The sequence below is a fragment of the Rhynchophorus ferrugineus genome, unplaced genomic scaffold (assembly GCF_030347505.1).
Source record: "Rhynchophorus ferrugineus isolate W39M unplaced genomic scaffold, kcgeb_rfMv2 rfM4, whole genome shotgun sequence".
In the NCBI taxonomy this organism is placed as follows: Eukaryota; Metazoa; Arthropoda; class Insecta; order Coleoptera; family Curculionidae; genus Rhynchophorus; species Rhynchophorus ferrugineus.
Genome location: NW_027472583.1, coordinates 42,191,713 through 42,205,551, shown reverse-complemented (window position 1 = coordinate 42,205,551; position 13,839 = coordinate 42,191,713). Strand labels below are relative to the sequence as shown.

Below are 13,839 nucleotides of genomic sequence, written 5' to 3'. Positions count from 1 at the left end.
AATATTTTTAAATATATATCGATACGTCTTTCTAACCATATCGACATCTCACCTCAACAGAAAGAAATAGCTCAATGTGAAAATAGTCTATTTTTAAAAGGTATTGATATTTCTAATTTTTTGAAACAACATTGATAATTTCTCGCAAATATATTTTTATAAATCAGTTTAGCTTACCTAGAATCGACTCATATATATAATTATCATATCTACCTTGTCCTTCCAACACTAATTTTAGCATTATAGCACATTTAATGTAGATTTAGTGAAGGACTTAAATTACAGTTAACTAAACAGCCACAATAATTTGTAAGTTAGACTAGTTTTATTATATTTACATTAACATATGACAACAGTTTTGACCAGTACCAACACAAATCGAAATTTATAGACCAATTTGGTTACATATGCGGACGCATCAGAGTTCATTCTGTCTCTTTTTAAATATAGTAATACTAATTAGTAACTTGAGGAAAATGCTCCGAGTTTAAAAGGGACTTTACGGTTTTAGAACGTAAATTTTGAAGAAAGTTCGACGGTGTTGATAACGTGCATTTGGCTATTTCATGGAAAAGACTATAAATAAGTGGATGCATGATTATAAACATAAAATAAAAGGGCAGAATTAAAAAATGTCAAAAATACTAATATATATGACAATTTCCATTTAATTTTCCTTTATAATATAAACATCCTAATTAATGATAATTGAATTGTAAATAAAATGACTGTATTTATAAAAATTATGCAATATTTATGTCAATAGGTATGTGTGTTATTTATTGTCTTGTTATAATATAAAATATTCTCTAAAAATTATTTTTGAAGAAAATGTCAGTTTATTCAGTGAATCAAATATTCTCCGATATTTCGCCTAGACCTGCTTAGCATAGCCTGCTTCCAGGTGATATATATATATATATATATATATATATATATATATATATATATATATATATATATTCGTTCGACTAGTTCGACAAATTAATCTACTGCATTAATCTATTAGAAAGTAACACACAAAAATTATTAATATTAGAAGCAATTGCATCAACTGAACTTTGAATTGCTTGACCAGCAAAGGGATTCTGTTTGATTCAAAAAACAGCTATAAAAAGGTATTCAAATATATGATACCAAATAAAAAATAACATTATAAAACGATTATTCTAGTAATAATTTATAATATATTATTATTAGATTATCATCATTTCCTGTAATTTAAGTACCATTAGAGCTAAAACTATTTTTTCGGATGATATTCAACAAAGACAGTATAATAAAAATCACACTCTTATTAATAATGAAAGGAGTATTACATAATATAAAGCCTGTATTTAAACTTTAATATGTGTTAATTATTGGTCAAAATGCCGATTGTTGTTGGATTTACCAATATGTCTTAATATTTTTAGCGATTCATAATCCTGGTCTTTTAATTTATCTTTATAATTATACATCCAATTATTTAGGTAGATACGGTCGTTGATAGAAACATATTGAGCAAAAGCCAGGAATACATAAACCGACCTCAATCAACTAAAGATGAACAACTTCAGTAATTGAACTGCATGATATAAATGAACCTCAATGAGCAAAAACAGCCATCAAAGAACAGTCGTAAAACATATCAAGAATGAATAAATTTAATCCAAACATACATATAGTAATGTTGATATTCATATTCAGTACTCTAAACTGACAAAGTAGTCTTGAACAAGTGTAAATGGATCATATTTCTCAAAGAAATTACAACCTGATGGACATGATAAATATACGGAATTACTGGAAATTTATATTCTTGGAGAGCTATGACCTTTATTAGAGAGTTTATTATACTTTTACATCAATAGCAAAAGCGACACAAGGCCTATTGAAACAAATGTAAAAATAAATGCAGATCTGTACGTATATTTAGGTATGACAGATTTTACTAATTTGTAGTATTATAATACTTGAGAATCTTTCCCTAAAAAGCGTTTCAGAAGACCAGTTATAGAAAATCCACCTACTACGGTTTGTGTATTCACCTACATATCCCAATTTAAATATCATAAAATAGAAATTAATTAGGTCATGATACAGAGCTTATAATTCAAACATTCTGTAAAACAAGCATAAATATTGTAACTGTACTTAGAGGAAAAAATACTCCATACTCCATACCTTAGTTAAGAAAGAATGTTTAAATTATTTCAAGATATTTTTTTCAATCAAAAGTAACAGAATTCTATATCATTATATCAACCACATGTATCTTCTTCCCTTATAAAGAGAATATGATATTACTATACATAATACTAGGATACCTTGTAATAAAATTAAACTTAAAAATTATTGTATTTTCCAAGTATCTCATTCATATTTTTTAGTTCCTAGAATGTTCACTAATCATTAATAATGCTTATTTGTAATCGTAAGCTGATCATAATAATCATAATACGTCAATTAGTATAGATTTTAATCCCCGAGTAAAACTGAGTTTCCAATTAATTAATGAAATTAATTAATTAATTAATATTCAATACAACAACGAAATTAACAAAAATAAAAATGAGTATTTTCAACATAAATTCTGGACAAAAGAAAAGATATAGATTCTTATATGAAAACAAAAAGTAAAAAACACTTTATCGACAAAAGAAATTGACAAATATAATAAACGAGATACATGAAAATAATAACATGTTAGTAAGATTTCCTGTTAATTTTACAAGCATATTTTCCCTTTTTATGTTTGTTAATAAAAGTGTACCCATTCACATAAACCAATTTCAAAATATCTACTCATGAAGTGAAATACATATTAGTAAGAACATCAATTTTAAACAATACAATTATTTTAATTAATGCCTAGAAAATAGTTTCTAACTGATTTAAAAGGTAACTTTAACTGAAGGAATCATATGACAAAATGCAATATTTTATAAAGCATAAACAAATAATTATGTCGACCGTTACATGTTCATTCACTAATCAAGATATAAAACTAACAACCCTTTCCAGGTAATCATCCACTAAGTCTTGGTTTTTTTAATATCATCAAAAATTACATTTTTCTAATCGTGTGTTTTGTATTAAGAAACATAATAATGCTAACAAAATGTTAGTAGTAATGTCAGATTGTAATATTTATATTTATAATCTCTCAAATCTAAAAATATTACTTTAAAACTATAAAATTTATTAATCTGTTTCATACCATGTAATAATTTTAACGTATTTCATATATTAGTAGAACAAAAACCTAATATAGCATAACGTTGCCTAATTGCGAAAAAAACATATTTTTTAGTATGCACCAGAAAAAAATTAATAATCAGTAATTATATCTTAATCAAAAGCACTAATCCTGATTCAGAAAGTGCTCTTTGAACGACAAGTGTCCAGATGACAGTCAAACTATTAAGACGCTACGGATGGTTAAAGGCTTCATGCTAAGACCCTTAAGAATATTGTTTTCCTTTTCAAACAAACAAATAATACTGCTATCTTTAAATATGACATAAATAATTTAATATAAATATTAAATAAGTAATATCATCACCTGAAATGTTTTATGATGTTCCAAGACTGAAATGACCTTGGTTTCAATCAACAAATAAAATGTTGCAAATTAACAGCAGGTTTGTGAAGCATAAATAAATCATATTTTAAAGTTATATCCCACACAAAAGAAAAATAAAATATACACTCAAATGCCTAATTATCCAAAATTACATAGTTATAAATTGTTAGAACTACGAACGAATCTTCTAGGTTACATTATTTTTAGAACCTTAAAGACTAAGAAGATATAAGATATATGATATATGATATGTGATATGAAGTTAAAAGTAATTGATATAAGCAAATTGTTTTACGCCTAATCAAATATGTTTATACCTTTTAAATAATTGATCTATGTTTCTTTTTTTATATAAGTTTCAAATGTTTATTTCTTTTAATCCAGATATTAGTTAAAAGATATGTACAGCATAAGTTATAGTTACCCTTGGCAAAACTAAAATATGCAAAAACAAAATAACAGTACGAAAGCTAGACGAAGACCCAATAAAAAGGGAAAAATCATGCCTGTACTAACAAGAAATAACTTACGAACATCGTCGAATGGCCCTACGTCTCTGCTTTTTGGTCCATCTGGTGGTGCCTGAATGGTTCCGATACTCTGACCCAGAGTCAATAAACCCGCTTTAGAAACTCCCTTAAAACAGCATCCCCTCAACAATCCCTTGCAAGATGTGTCCACCAGACCTCCGGATATCCAGCAGGACAGAAAAAATTCACACGTGGCGCCTCTGGGACATACACCGCTGCCATCTAATAGTGGATAAATCTAAATATTAATACGCTAGGTCAAAATTTCGGATTCTTTATTAAGAATTTTGCACCCATGGTGAAATGTGAGATTAACATGGTTAAGTTTTATATGAAGAATATTCATTCATTTACATATAATATATATTGGACATATATCAAATTAAATAAAATAACAAGCATATATATAGAAAAACCGCAAAACAATTTTAGTAAAAGCAAAAAAAATCAACTGTTAAAGAAAAAAGATATTCTTATAACTCTCATCATTAAATAATTAGGAAATAACAAAAATGATCTATTCACTCTGTCCATATGAGCCGATCTATTCACTCTGTCCATATGAGCCGATTGGTTTCCCCTTGTTCCACTATAATATTTTTCAGATACTTGATGAATTTGGAAGACATGGACGTTAACATTGTTAATGTGGCCTTATAAGAGTAAAAGTGAATGTTGCAAAGTCTTAATAAAATACATTTAGTAGTAACTTAATTCATCTTTGGTAGGTAAATTGTTAGTAAGATTTGTTGAAGCACATATGAACCGTGAAGTACTATGTACGATGTAAAGGATTAATGAAAGCTTAAAAAAGCAAACGGGTACGGAATAGAACGAACAGCTCATCAACAATCTCATATTACATTATCTATGAGAAGGATAATATCAGATCGCACTATTAACACTATAGGCCTTAAGGTCCATTCTGACTTAAATCTAATGATACAGTATATAAAAGGTCAATTGAAAAGTCCCCGGCCTACCATAGCAAAATATATTTTGTTGATAAAATTAGTTTCTTTAACTTTTCGATGCCATTTTTGTAGTAAGATTTGTACTTTGCTTCAAAATAGGCCTCAGTTTCGGCAATCACATCTTCATTCGACGAAAAATTTCTTCCCAGCGAGCATTCTTTTAAGATCTGAGAACAGGAAATAGTCGCTGCGGCGATATCTGGAGATCTGGTTTATGAAGAAGCAATTCGTAGCCCAAGTTATGGATTTTTTCCATAGTTTTCACTGACTTGTGACACGGTGCATTGTCTTAGTGAAGCAGCACTCTTTTTCTTGAAATGCGGCCGTTTTTCGGCGATTTCGTTCTTCAAACTGTCCAATAACGCTATGTAATAATCGCTGTTGATGGTTCTTCCTTTTTCAAGGTAGTCAATGAAAATTATTCCATGCACATCCCAAAGTACAGATGCCATAACTTTGCCAGCCGACTGTTGCGTTTTCCCACGCTTTGGAGCGGGTTCATCGTGTGCACTCCACTCGGATGACTGTCGATTGGACTTTGGAGTGAAATGATGGAGCCCTGTTTCAACTATTGTCACATATTAATGCAAAAACTCGGGTTTATTACGCTTGATCATCTTCAAACACTGCTCCGAATCATCAACTCGTCGTTGTTTTTGGTTAAAAGTGAGCTCGCGCGGCATCCACTTTGCACAGAGCTTTCTCATACACAAATATTCGTAAAATATGTGATGTAAACGTTCAGCTCATATCTTTAGAGTGTCTGCTATTTCATTCAATTTCAATTTACGGACATTCAAAATCATTTTGTAGATTTTTTAAATATTCTTATTGGTAACAACCTCTTTTGGACGTCCACTGCGTTCACCGTCTTCGGTGCTCATTTCACCACGTCTAAACATAGCCTACCAATCTTTGATGGTTGATTTTCCTGGGGCAGTGTCCGAAAATTCGGCACCAAATCAAGTTTTTGTTTCACAAACTAATAATCCGACAGCTGTGAAATTTATACACGCATATTTTGAGGGTTAGGGTTAACTAAAAAACATACAGATTTAATTCTAGTAGTGCCAACTATGTGTCAGACTGGGGACTTTTCAATTGACTTTTTACAGTTTGAAGTAGATTTTAAATATGAAAATGCAAATGCAACATAATTTTTATAGAGCTAATAGTTTTCATAATTTTGAGTATATTTATTTAAACATATTGATGTTTTCACTAATTATTTTTTTAGATATCGTTTAATAATGTTTACATTTATACACAGCTCTTTCATATGTTATTATTAATAAAATATTTTTTTTATAAATAAACTCGATGTCATTATAATCTTCAATCCCCATAACAATTCGAGATAGAAATACAGATACATTGAAATGCTGATTTTTCCATTTTAAAACACCTTAATATTGAGCCTATCTTCCGAAAATGTTGTAAAATATAGAGTAGGGTAACATTTCTGGTCGTAAGCAGTGGAGATCTTCTAATTTATAATATAAATACATTTTGTTCATCAGGTTCATGTTTATATTAAAGTCAAAGTCATTATGCTAGTAAAAATAGAATTACATTACTATAGGTTATTGAAAAATTATTTCTAAATAAAAATTTTAAGTGTATTAAATCATAGTTATTGGAGGTTACATACATTTTTTAATAGATTGGGCATTCGCGATAGGTGTAGATTTTATAATGACGATATTGATGATCCTTGTTAGAAAATATACTACAGAAATACACAAACTATGACAATTAAAAAATAATACAATAAAAATAACTAGGATTCAAAATTTTAGAAAACCTTGGATTGTTAGTAAGGAAGTAATACAATCAGGGTGTGAAGCTGAACGGAACTGGCCCTAGAAATAATCCATATCAAACAATAGTTTTATGTATGCAATGACACCCTAAATATAAGTGATCAGTTCTTATTAGTATCACTTCACCAGAGGCAATAAAACTAATCCTGGATTTGTACATGCATTTTTAATACAGTAAATCCGTACATTTTTATCTCTGGTGCTAATACTTCAATTACTGTAAATGTTACGAAAAGTATGTGTTTATGTTTGTTTTAAGGGCTTGGTTTATATTAAAATATATTTAAATCATCACAATAGTTTTTTTAACTCTGTTCAACAAATCAACCACTTATTTCCGTAATATAAAAAATTTTTTCAAATGAAATGAAAACATCTGTAGATTTAAACCCACAACTGGCAAAATCGGTATGATTCCAAGAAGATCATCACGGCACTTCTCTTTTGAATATATTATATCAAGAAACTGAAACACACAGGCGTTGAATTGCGTATCGTCCCGCAGATATTGGAATCGTTCCTTGGTGTAGTTAAATGGATTTCAGGCAAAAGTGTCATAGCTGAAGTTACTATTTTAATTAAGGAACATCCATGCTTTGAAAAACAACACTCATCCATGGATTACCAGCACAAGCAGCGCAGTTCAAAGTTTAAGACCACGAAAGTGGGATTGAAATTGTTGTCAATAAAGATTCACTATTGGAACTTGGATTAAAATTCGCAGTCCAGAGTGTTCTCAGCTGTAGATTATTGGAGTTTGGAATCTCTCTCTACCATCGAAATTTGGGTGCTATTCAGAAGATCACAAAAGGCAAACTACCAGATGAACACAGGTAATTTTATTACAACTATAAGGTGTCTTGTCAAAACAACGACCACGTACGTCATTCTGGGAGTTTCTTAAAGGGGAAGGTGTTATATCGTGCCACTGGTACGACCTTGACTAAGAAAACTGTAATGGAGTGAGCGTCTAAGTAAAGGGGTTTGATTTGTATTAGAATAGATTTAAATCCTCAGTATCGTTTTGTATCATCATACAATAAGTCGTCACATATTCCCGTATAATAAAATAATTTCCTGAAAGTAAAATAAAAGCTTTTATTATTTTAGATTTCATAAATTCTAACCTTCACATTTTGTAATTCCAACATTTCCACATTTCCAATACAACTTCTTGTATCCTTGTATTTTTACTCCACTGATTTTTACTCCACTGATAGTGAACGTCTTACAGCAAGTAAACTTATAGTTATAAAAGGTGTTAAATTGCATAATAAAAGCGAAAACAAGAATGCTAGCCATAAAGAGAGAAATAGAAAATGTATATTATTATTTTTGATATAATATATTCTCAATATAATTTCGTGTTCTAAAATATATCATACGCCTAAATAAATTCGTCTACAATTTATATGGACTAGAACTAATACTTAATGTAGGCGTAGAACCACATTTACTTGCGTCTAGCTAGCTATCCATCCTGGTTACCAGAGTGCTGTAAGGTTCTACTCTTAAACCTACAGAAAATCACAAACATATATTATAAGAACGCATGTACTAAGCAGGATTCGGAATCCAAATTATCGCAACTACTAGCCTACTAAGCCGAGTTTTTTAAAAATATTATAACTCTAACCATTATAATAATAGTCATAAAATATAACTAGAACTTGTTATTACTTTAAATATAATTTTAAATATTACCAAATAAAATACAGTAACTTTAATTTTCTATGAAATTCTATCATCTACCAATCTAGTTCCATTTTCCGATAATTAATTATGTTGGATCAATTGAATACTCAATTTTCATACAAAATATTCTCGAACAAAAGAAATTTATGCAAATGAATAATATAAAATATCGATACATGTCATGAAATATAAAAGTAATCAAAATTAGTATGCGTCATAAGTATATTTAGAAAATGATAGCAAATAATATAAGTAAATCAAAACCGAGAAATAAATGACTATCTTTATCAGTCTTAGAAAAATAAAAAAAGAAATTGTTTACAATTAGTCAAAGTTAAAAATTGAAAGTACCATCCCATAACAGCCGAATCATTGGTTTTACTTTCTCTTGGCAAAATACCCGGAACAAGATGCCGTAGTATCGGGTACCATCTAAATTACATACCACGAGCATAATACGAAAAAAAATGACCGAAAAAATCGCACACAAAAATTGCACACACGCACATTCTAATTCAAATTGTGGTACTCATGTCATGCTTCAATAAAAACGTATTATATTTTTTAGAGTAAACATTTCTTTCGTCATGTTTGCGTAAAAAAGAAATAGGAAATTAACACTAAAGAATAAATATGTGTCGGATTGGTAACCGTAATAGTTAAGGCGACAGAACGGTCCTGAACCTGCTGCGATAGTCGCAGGTTCGATTCCTACAAGTCATGGGTGTGCTTTACGTTTGTGGTTGTAATTGTTAATGTCTCAACAGTGTAGAATTGGAGAAGGAATATCCATCCCAGTTACGCCAGCATCCACAATGGATAAAGAAGGATGTTTTCTGAAATAGCTTCTAAAGTAATCACTGGCCAATAGGCGGACTTAATACCGAGGACCGTGGTTCGAAACCCATTTTAAATAGTTGATTGATAAAACCTTGTTGGTAAAATAACTTAAAATATAATTAAAAAAGAATTCAGGTTTAAGAAATTAAAGTTTATTTTAATTAATAATTAATAACATTTTAAAATAAATATTACTAATTTTAACAATGCTTTTGATGATCACTTATTTTTATTATATTTTAGAGTCGCGTTTTAACAAACTAAACCTTATCTGGACTAGACCTACTGCTTAACGTGGGCTCGAAACCAAGTTCCTTAGGCATTAAGTCTGCCGACTGGCGAGTGAACGACTTGACCAGCGTGACGGGTAAAATTTTCAATATATAGTAATGTGAATTAGCTATGAATGGCACATGCCTGCCAACTTTTTCAATATACTCTAGAAAAATGTAAACATCTAAATGTCTAGTCTGGCATTTTAGATATAATTTAAAATGAAAGACTCCACAATTGTCTGATTGTTATGTTTTGCTTTTTATTTTCGAAAAAAAAAAATGTAGCACAGGCTCATCGAACATTTGTTGGTGTTTATAGTTATGAGTGCTTAAGGAAAAGCTAGGCATCAGAATCATATGGGAAATTCCATTGCTAAAGAATGGGAAATTCCATTGCTAAAGAATGAACCTAGCTCTGACCACCCAATCGTTGAAAAGCCTGTGAAATTATTAAACATATCCAAGTAGAACAACATATTTCATCTCTCCACTTCAGTAATGAACTGAACATTGGCCACAAAACAATTTTGAACCCCTTATACAAAACTGGATACCAAATAATCATTCATAATTAGCTCCAGGAACTTGGTTAAACCATCAATTGGATTATCTACTGTCACCAGACCAATGCTGTAATGGGTTTATGTTTATTGTGGTTAAAAAAGGTTATAATGGATAAGAAAAATATCACAATACATATACTATTGATTAGTGTTGAATATATGTATGAATAAATTCTAATAATCATTGAATGACGATACAGAACGCTACTAAGGGATTAAATATAATATAACATATTCCAAACCCCTATGCCTAAACATCTTAATCTTTATACCGTCTTTAGACCGTATTAGTCGGGCGATATTTATAAGACTTCAGTCACTTTAAATTTTAAAAAACAACTTAACCTTGGTATGAAGTAATTCTTAATGGGTTACTGCAAAATATTGTATTCTCATGTCGTAGTAAATACTTAACAAAGAATTGTATGCTTGATTATTATTATTTTAATTTCCACGGATACAGTTTGTTTTCTTATTTTTATACATTTCAGTTTACACAGTATGACACAAACGTTTTCAGAATTGTTCTTAAGTCTACTTCTTATTACTTATTCTTTTAAGCCTACTACTATTATCTATTTCTACTACATCTACTACTATTTTATTATTCTGTTTGCCTGTCAAGTAATTTATACCGAAAAATGGCGACAAGAAGCAATTAATTTAAAATATAATCTAATAATTAATATTAGTTTTGTGAATAACTACTTAAGGAATGGTGACTTAGAGACTTTCGTCAATCATAATGATCTGAATAATTTATATGAAGATTATCTTTAGAAAAAAACATTGACTATTTAGACGATATTTAATAATCTGTAATAATTCGATACAAAAACTCCGTATTTCAACAAAATTAGCTAAAAAATTGCAAATTATTTAGTGGCTATGACGAATATCGTTCGTTTGTAAAATACAATGAAAACCTCCCACAATAGGGACATACAAAATATTTGAGACTTCACCATTAGGTTAGGACCGTAGGTTAAGCATATCTGTGCCAAGCGGAAACAACTTATCAACAGTCGCCGTAGCCTGAATTGGTTAGCACTCGCATTTATACAATAAGAATAACATCTTCCAAATTTAATTCTGGGGAATTTAAACAACAGCAATATAGAAATATTGGAAAGATTTTAAGAAAGAAGGCTTTAAGGAACATACTCCTCAATATTCCTCTTTATGTGGACACATTTGTTGCGAAGGTGAGCGAACAGTAAAGCAGGAAATGCATTATACTATAAAGAATCAGAGACTTGTGTAACGTCTGGAAGAGAACAACAACACACTGACTGATACTCAAGAGACGCGACATCCCTAGTCTCAGCAACATATTTGTCTAGAGGGATGGGAGCTGCGCCGAGATATTGAAACTCTTTCATTAAAAATACAGTCACTCTAGAAGGTTGACAACACAGTTGTTTATTGCTCTGAAACAGATTGCCATGGTGCAAAACAAAGAAGGAAGAGTAAACTCAATATCCCAGAGTAGTATCGTTTGATGAATAATGACAAAAAGACGATAAATTAACGGTGGGAAGGCAAAGTCAATAGTAATATTACATAGAACAAAAACAATAAAGAAACCATAGAAACAATAGAAATCTACATAAGTACAAGTAGTATTTTTGGGAGTATGAGAACTGTAATATGTTTTTGTTTAATTCAAAGTGATCACTACCGGAAACTTTACACGAACATATTTAATAAATAAACACATTTGAAAAATATATTAAATAAATTTCCCGCCTTATTCGCCAGATACTCCTCTTTAAAATTAACATTTATTATCACATTATTTTCCTGGGTAGCGTTCTATTTCTATAAAGATATTTAAAAAATAAGCTAACTCTCGAAAAATCTCTCAAAGAAGTGAAAAATAAAAATCTCAAAGAAATGCGCATTGAAGTTGTAACAGTATTTTTGGAAAATTTTTGAATAATAGAATGAATGCATTGAAACGAAATTTTAAATTTTGTAAATCCATAATTTCAGTTAAGTAATAATAATTAATATATAATTATAATTAAATGACGTATATTATTATTCATTATACCTATAAGTAAATGTATACTTTAATTCAATCACAATCAAACTTTTGCAGTTCCCCTAAGAGAATATCAATAAGAAAATTAACATAAAAAGTAAACCTTTTCATTAGAAAGTTTTTAATTTATAGGTGATTATTAACTAATATATATATATCAACATAAAATTATTAAAAACAGGACTTCCTGCTTATTCTAGGTAAATAAGAGCATCATCTGTATACCTCCACAATTTGTAGACACACTTATTTGTGAGAATCTTACAACAGATGTGGGTTTATAATAAGTTCTATTTATAACCATTACAGAAAATAGTTTTAGTCCAATTAAAATAACAGCGAAGCGGATGTTAAGTTAAGATTTGTTTTAAAACATTGCAGTTAAAAGATTGTACTTTTTATATTTTTATGTACAAGAAGTCTTTAATTGCTTAACACAATGATCAAAGTTTCAAATTCTGCTGAGACATGGTTGTAAATGTATGTTCGTAACTGTCACTCGTAACAGGTTAATTGAATAGTCCCCGGCCTATCATAGTACACACATTTTTTTGGTAAAATTACTTTTTTCTATTCAACATAATTCCCTTCAAGGGTGATACACTGATTTTTCACTGACTTCTAACACGGTGCCTTGTCTTGGTGAAACAGCCTTTCTTTTTCTTCAAATACAGCCGTTTTTCGGCGATTTCGTTCTTCAAACGGTCCAATAACGCTATGTAATAATCGCTGTTGGTAGTCCTTCCTTTTTCAAGGTAGTCAATGAAAATTATTCCAAGCGCACCCCAAAATACAGACGCCATAACCTTGCCAGCCGACTGTTGCGGTTTCCCACGCTTTGGAGCCGGTTCATCATGTGCAGTCCACTCGGATGACTATCGATTGAACTGCGGAGTGAAATGATGGAGCCATGTTTCATCTGTTATGACATATCAACGCAAAAATTTGGATTTATTACGCTTGATCATCTTCAAGCACTGCTCCGAATCATCAACTCGTCGTTGTTTTTGGTCAAAAGTGAGTTCGCGCGGCACCCACTTTGCACAGAGCATTCTCATACCCAAATATTCGTAAATTATATGATGTACATGTTCATTTGATATCTTTAGAGTGTCTGCTATTTCATTCAATTTCAATTTACGGTCATTCAAAGTCATTTTGTGGATTATTTTTCTGTTTTCATCGGTAACCACCTCTTTTGGGCGTCCACTGCGTTCACCGTCTTCGGTGCTCATTTCACCACGTCTAAACTTAGCATACCCATCCTTGATGGATAAAAATGTCTTAAATTGGATAACAAAAACGGTAACAAGCATGACTAGCATTAAGACAAAAAGAAGAACGTTATTATAGTTAATAGTTAATATAGGCTTAGAGTCACAGTTATATACTGCCTATTACATCATTTTGTTGTAGGATTCTACACTTTAACCTATAGAAAATTACAGACATATGTTATAAAAACCCACGTTCTGAGCGGGATTCGGAATTCCATTTATCGTAACTTTAAAGGGGTCGACTTAT

The 13,839-nt window shown here is 30.3% G+C and overlaps 1 protein-coding gene across 2 annotated transcripts in view; it reads right to left on the bottom strand.

The window, feature by feature from the left end:
- LOC143195819 (uncharacterized) overlaps nt 1–13,839 on the bottom strand; it is a 64,931-nt gene that overhangs the window by 41,179 nt on the left and 9,913 nt on the right. Inside the window, exon 2 of one of the 2 annotated variants that reach the window (XM_076403283.1) lies at nt 4,099–4,320. The exons of the other annotated variant lie outside the window; for it this stretch is intronic. Within the exon in view, the coding sequence (XP_076259398.1) occupies nt 4,099–4,320 (222 nt within the window). The remainder of the gene's footprint in view (nt 1–4,098; nt 4,321–13,839) is intronic. 2 annotated transcript variants of the gene reach the window in all.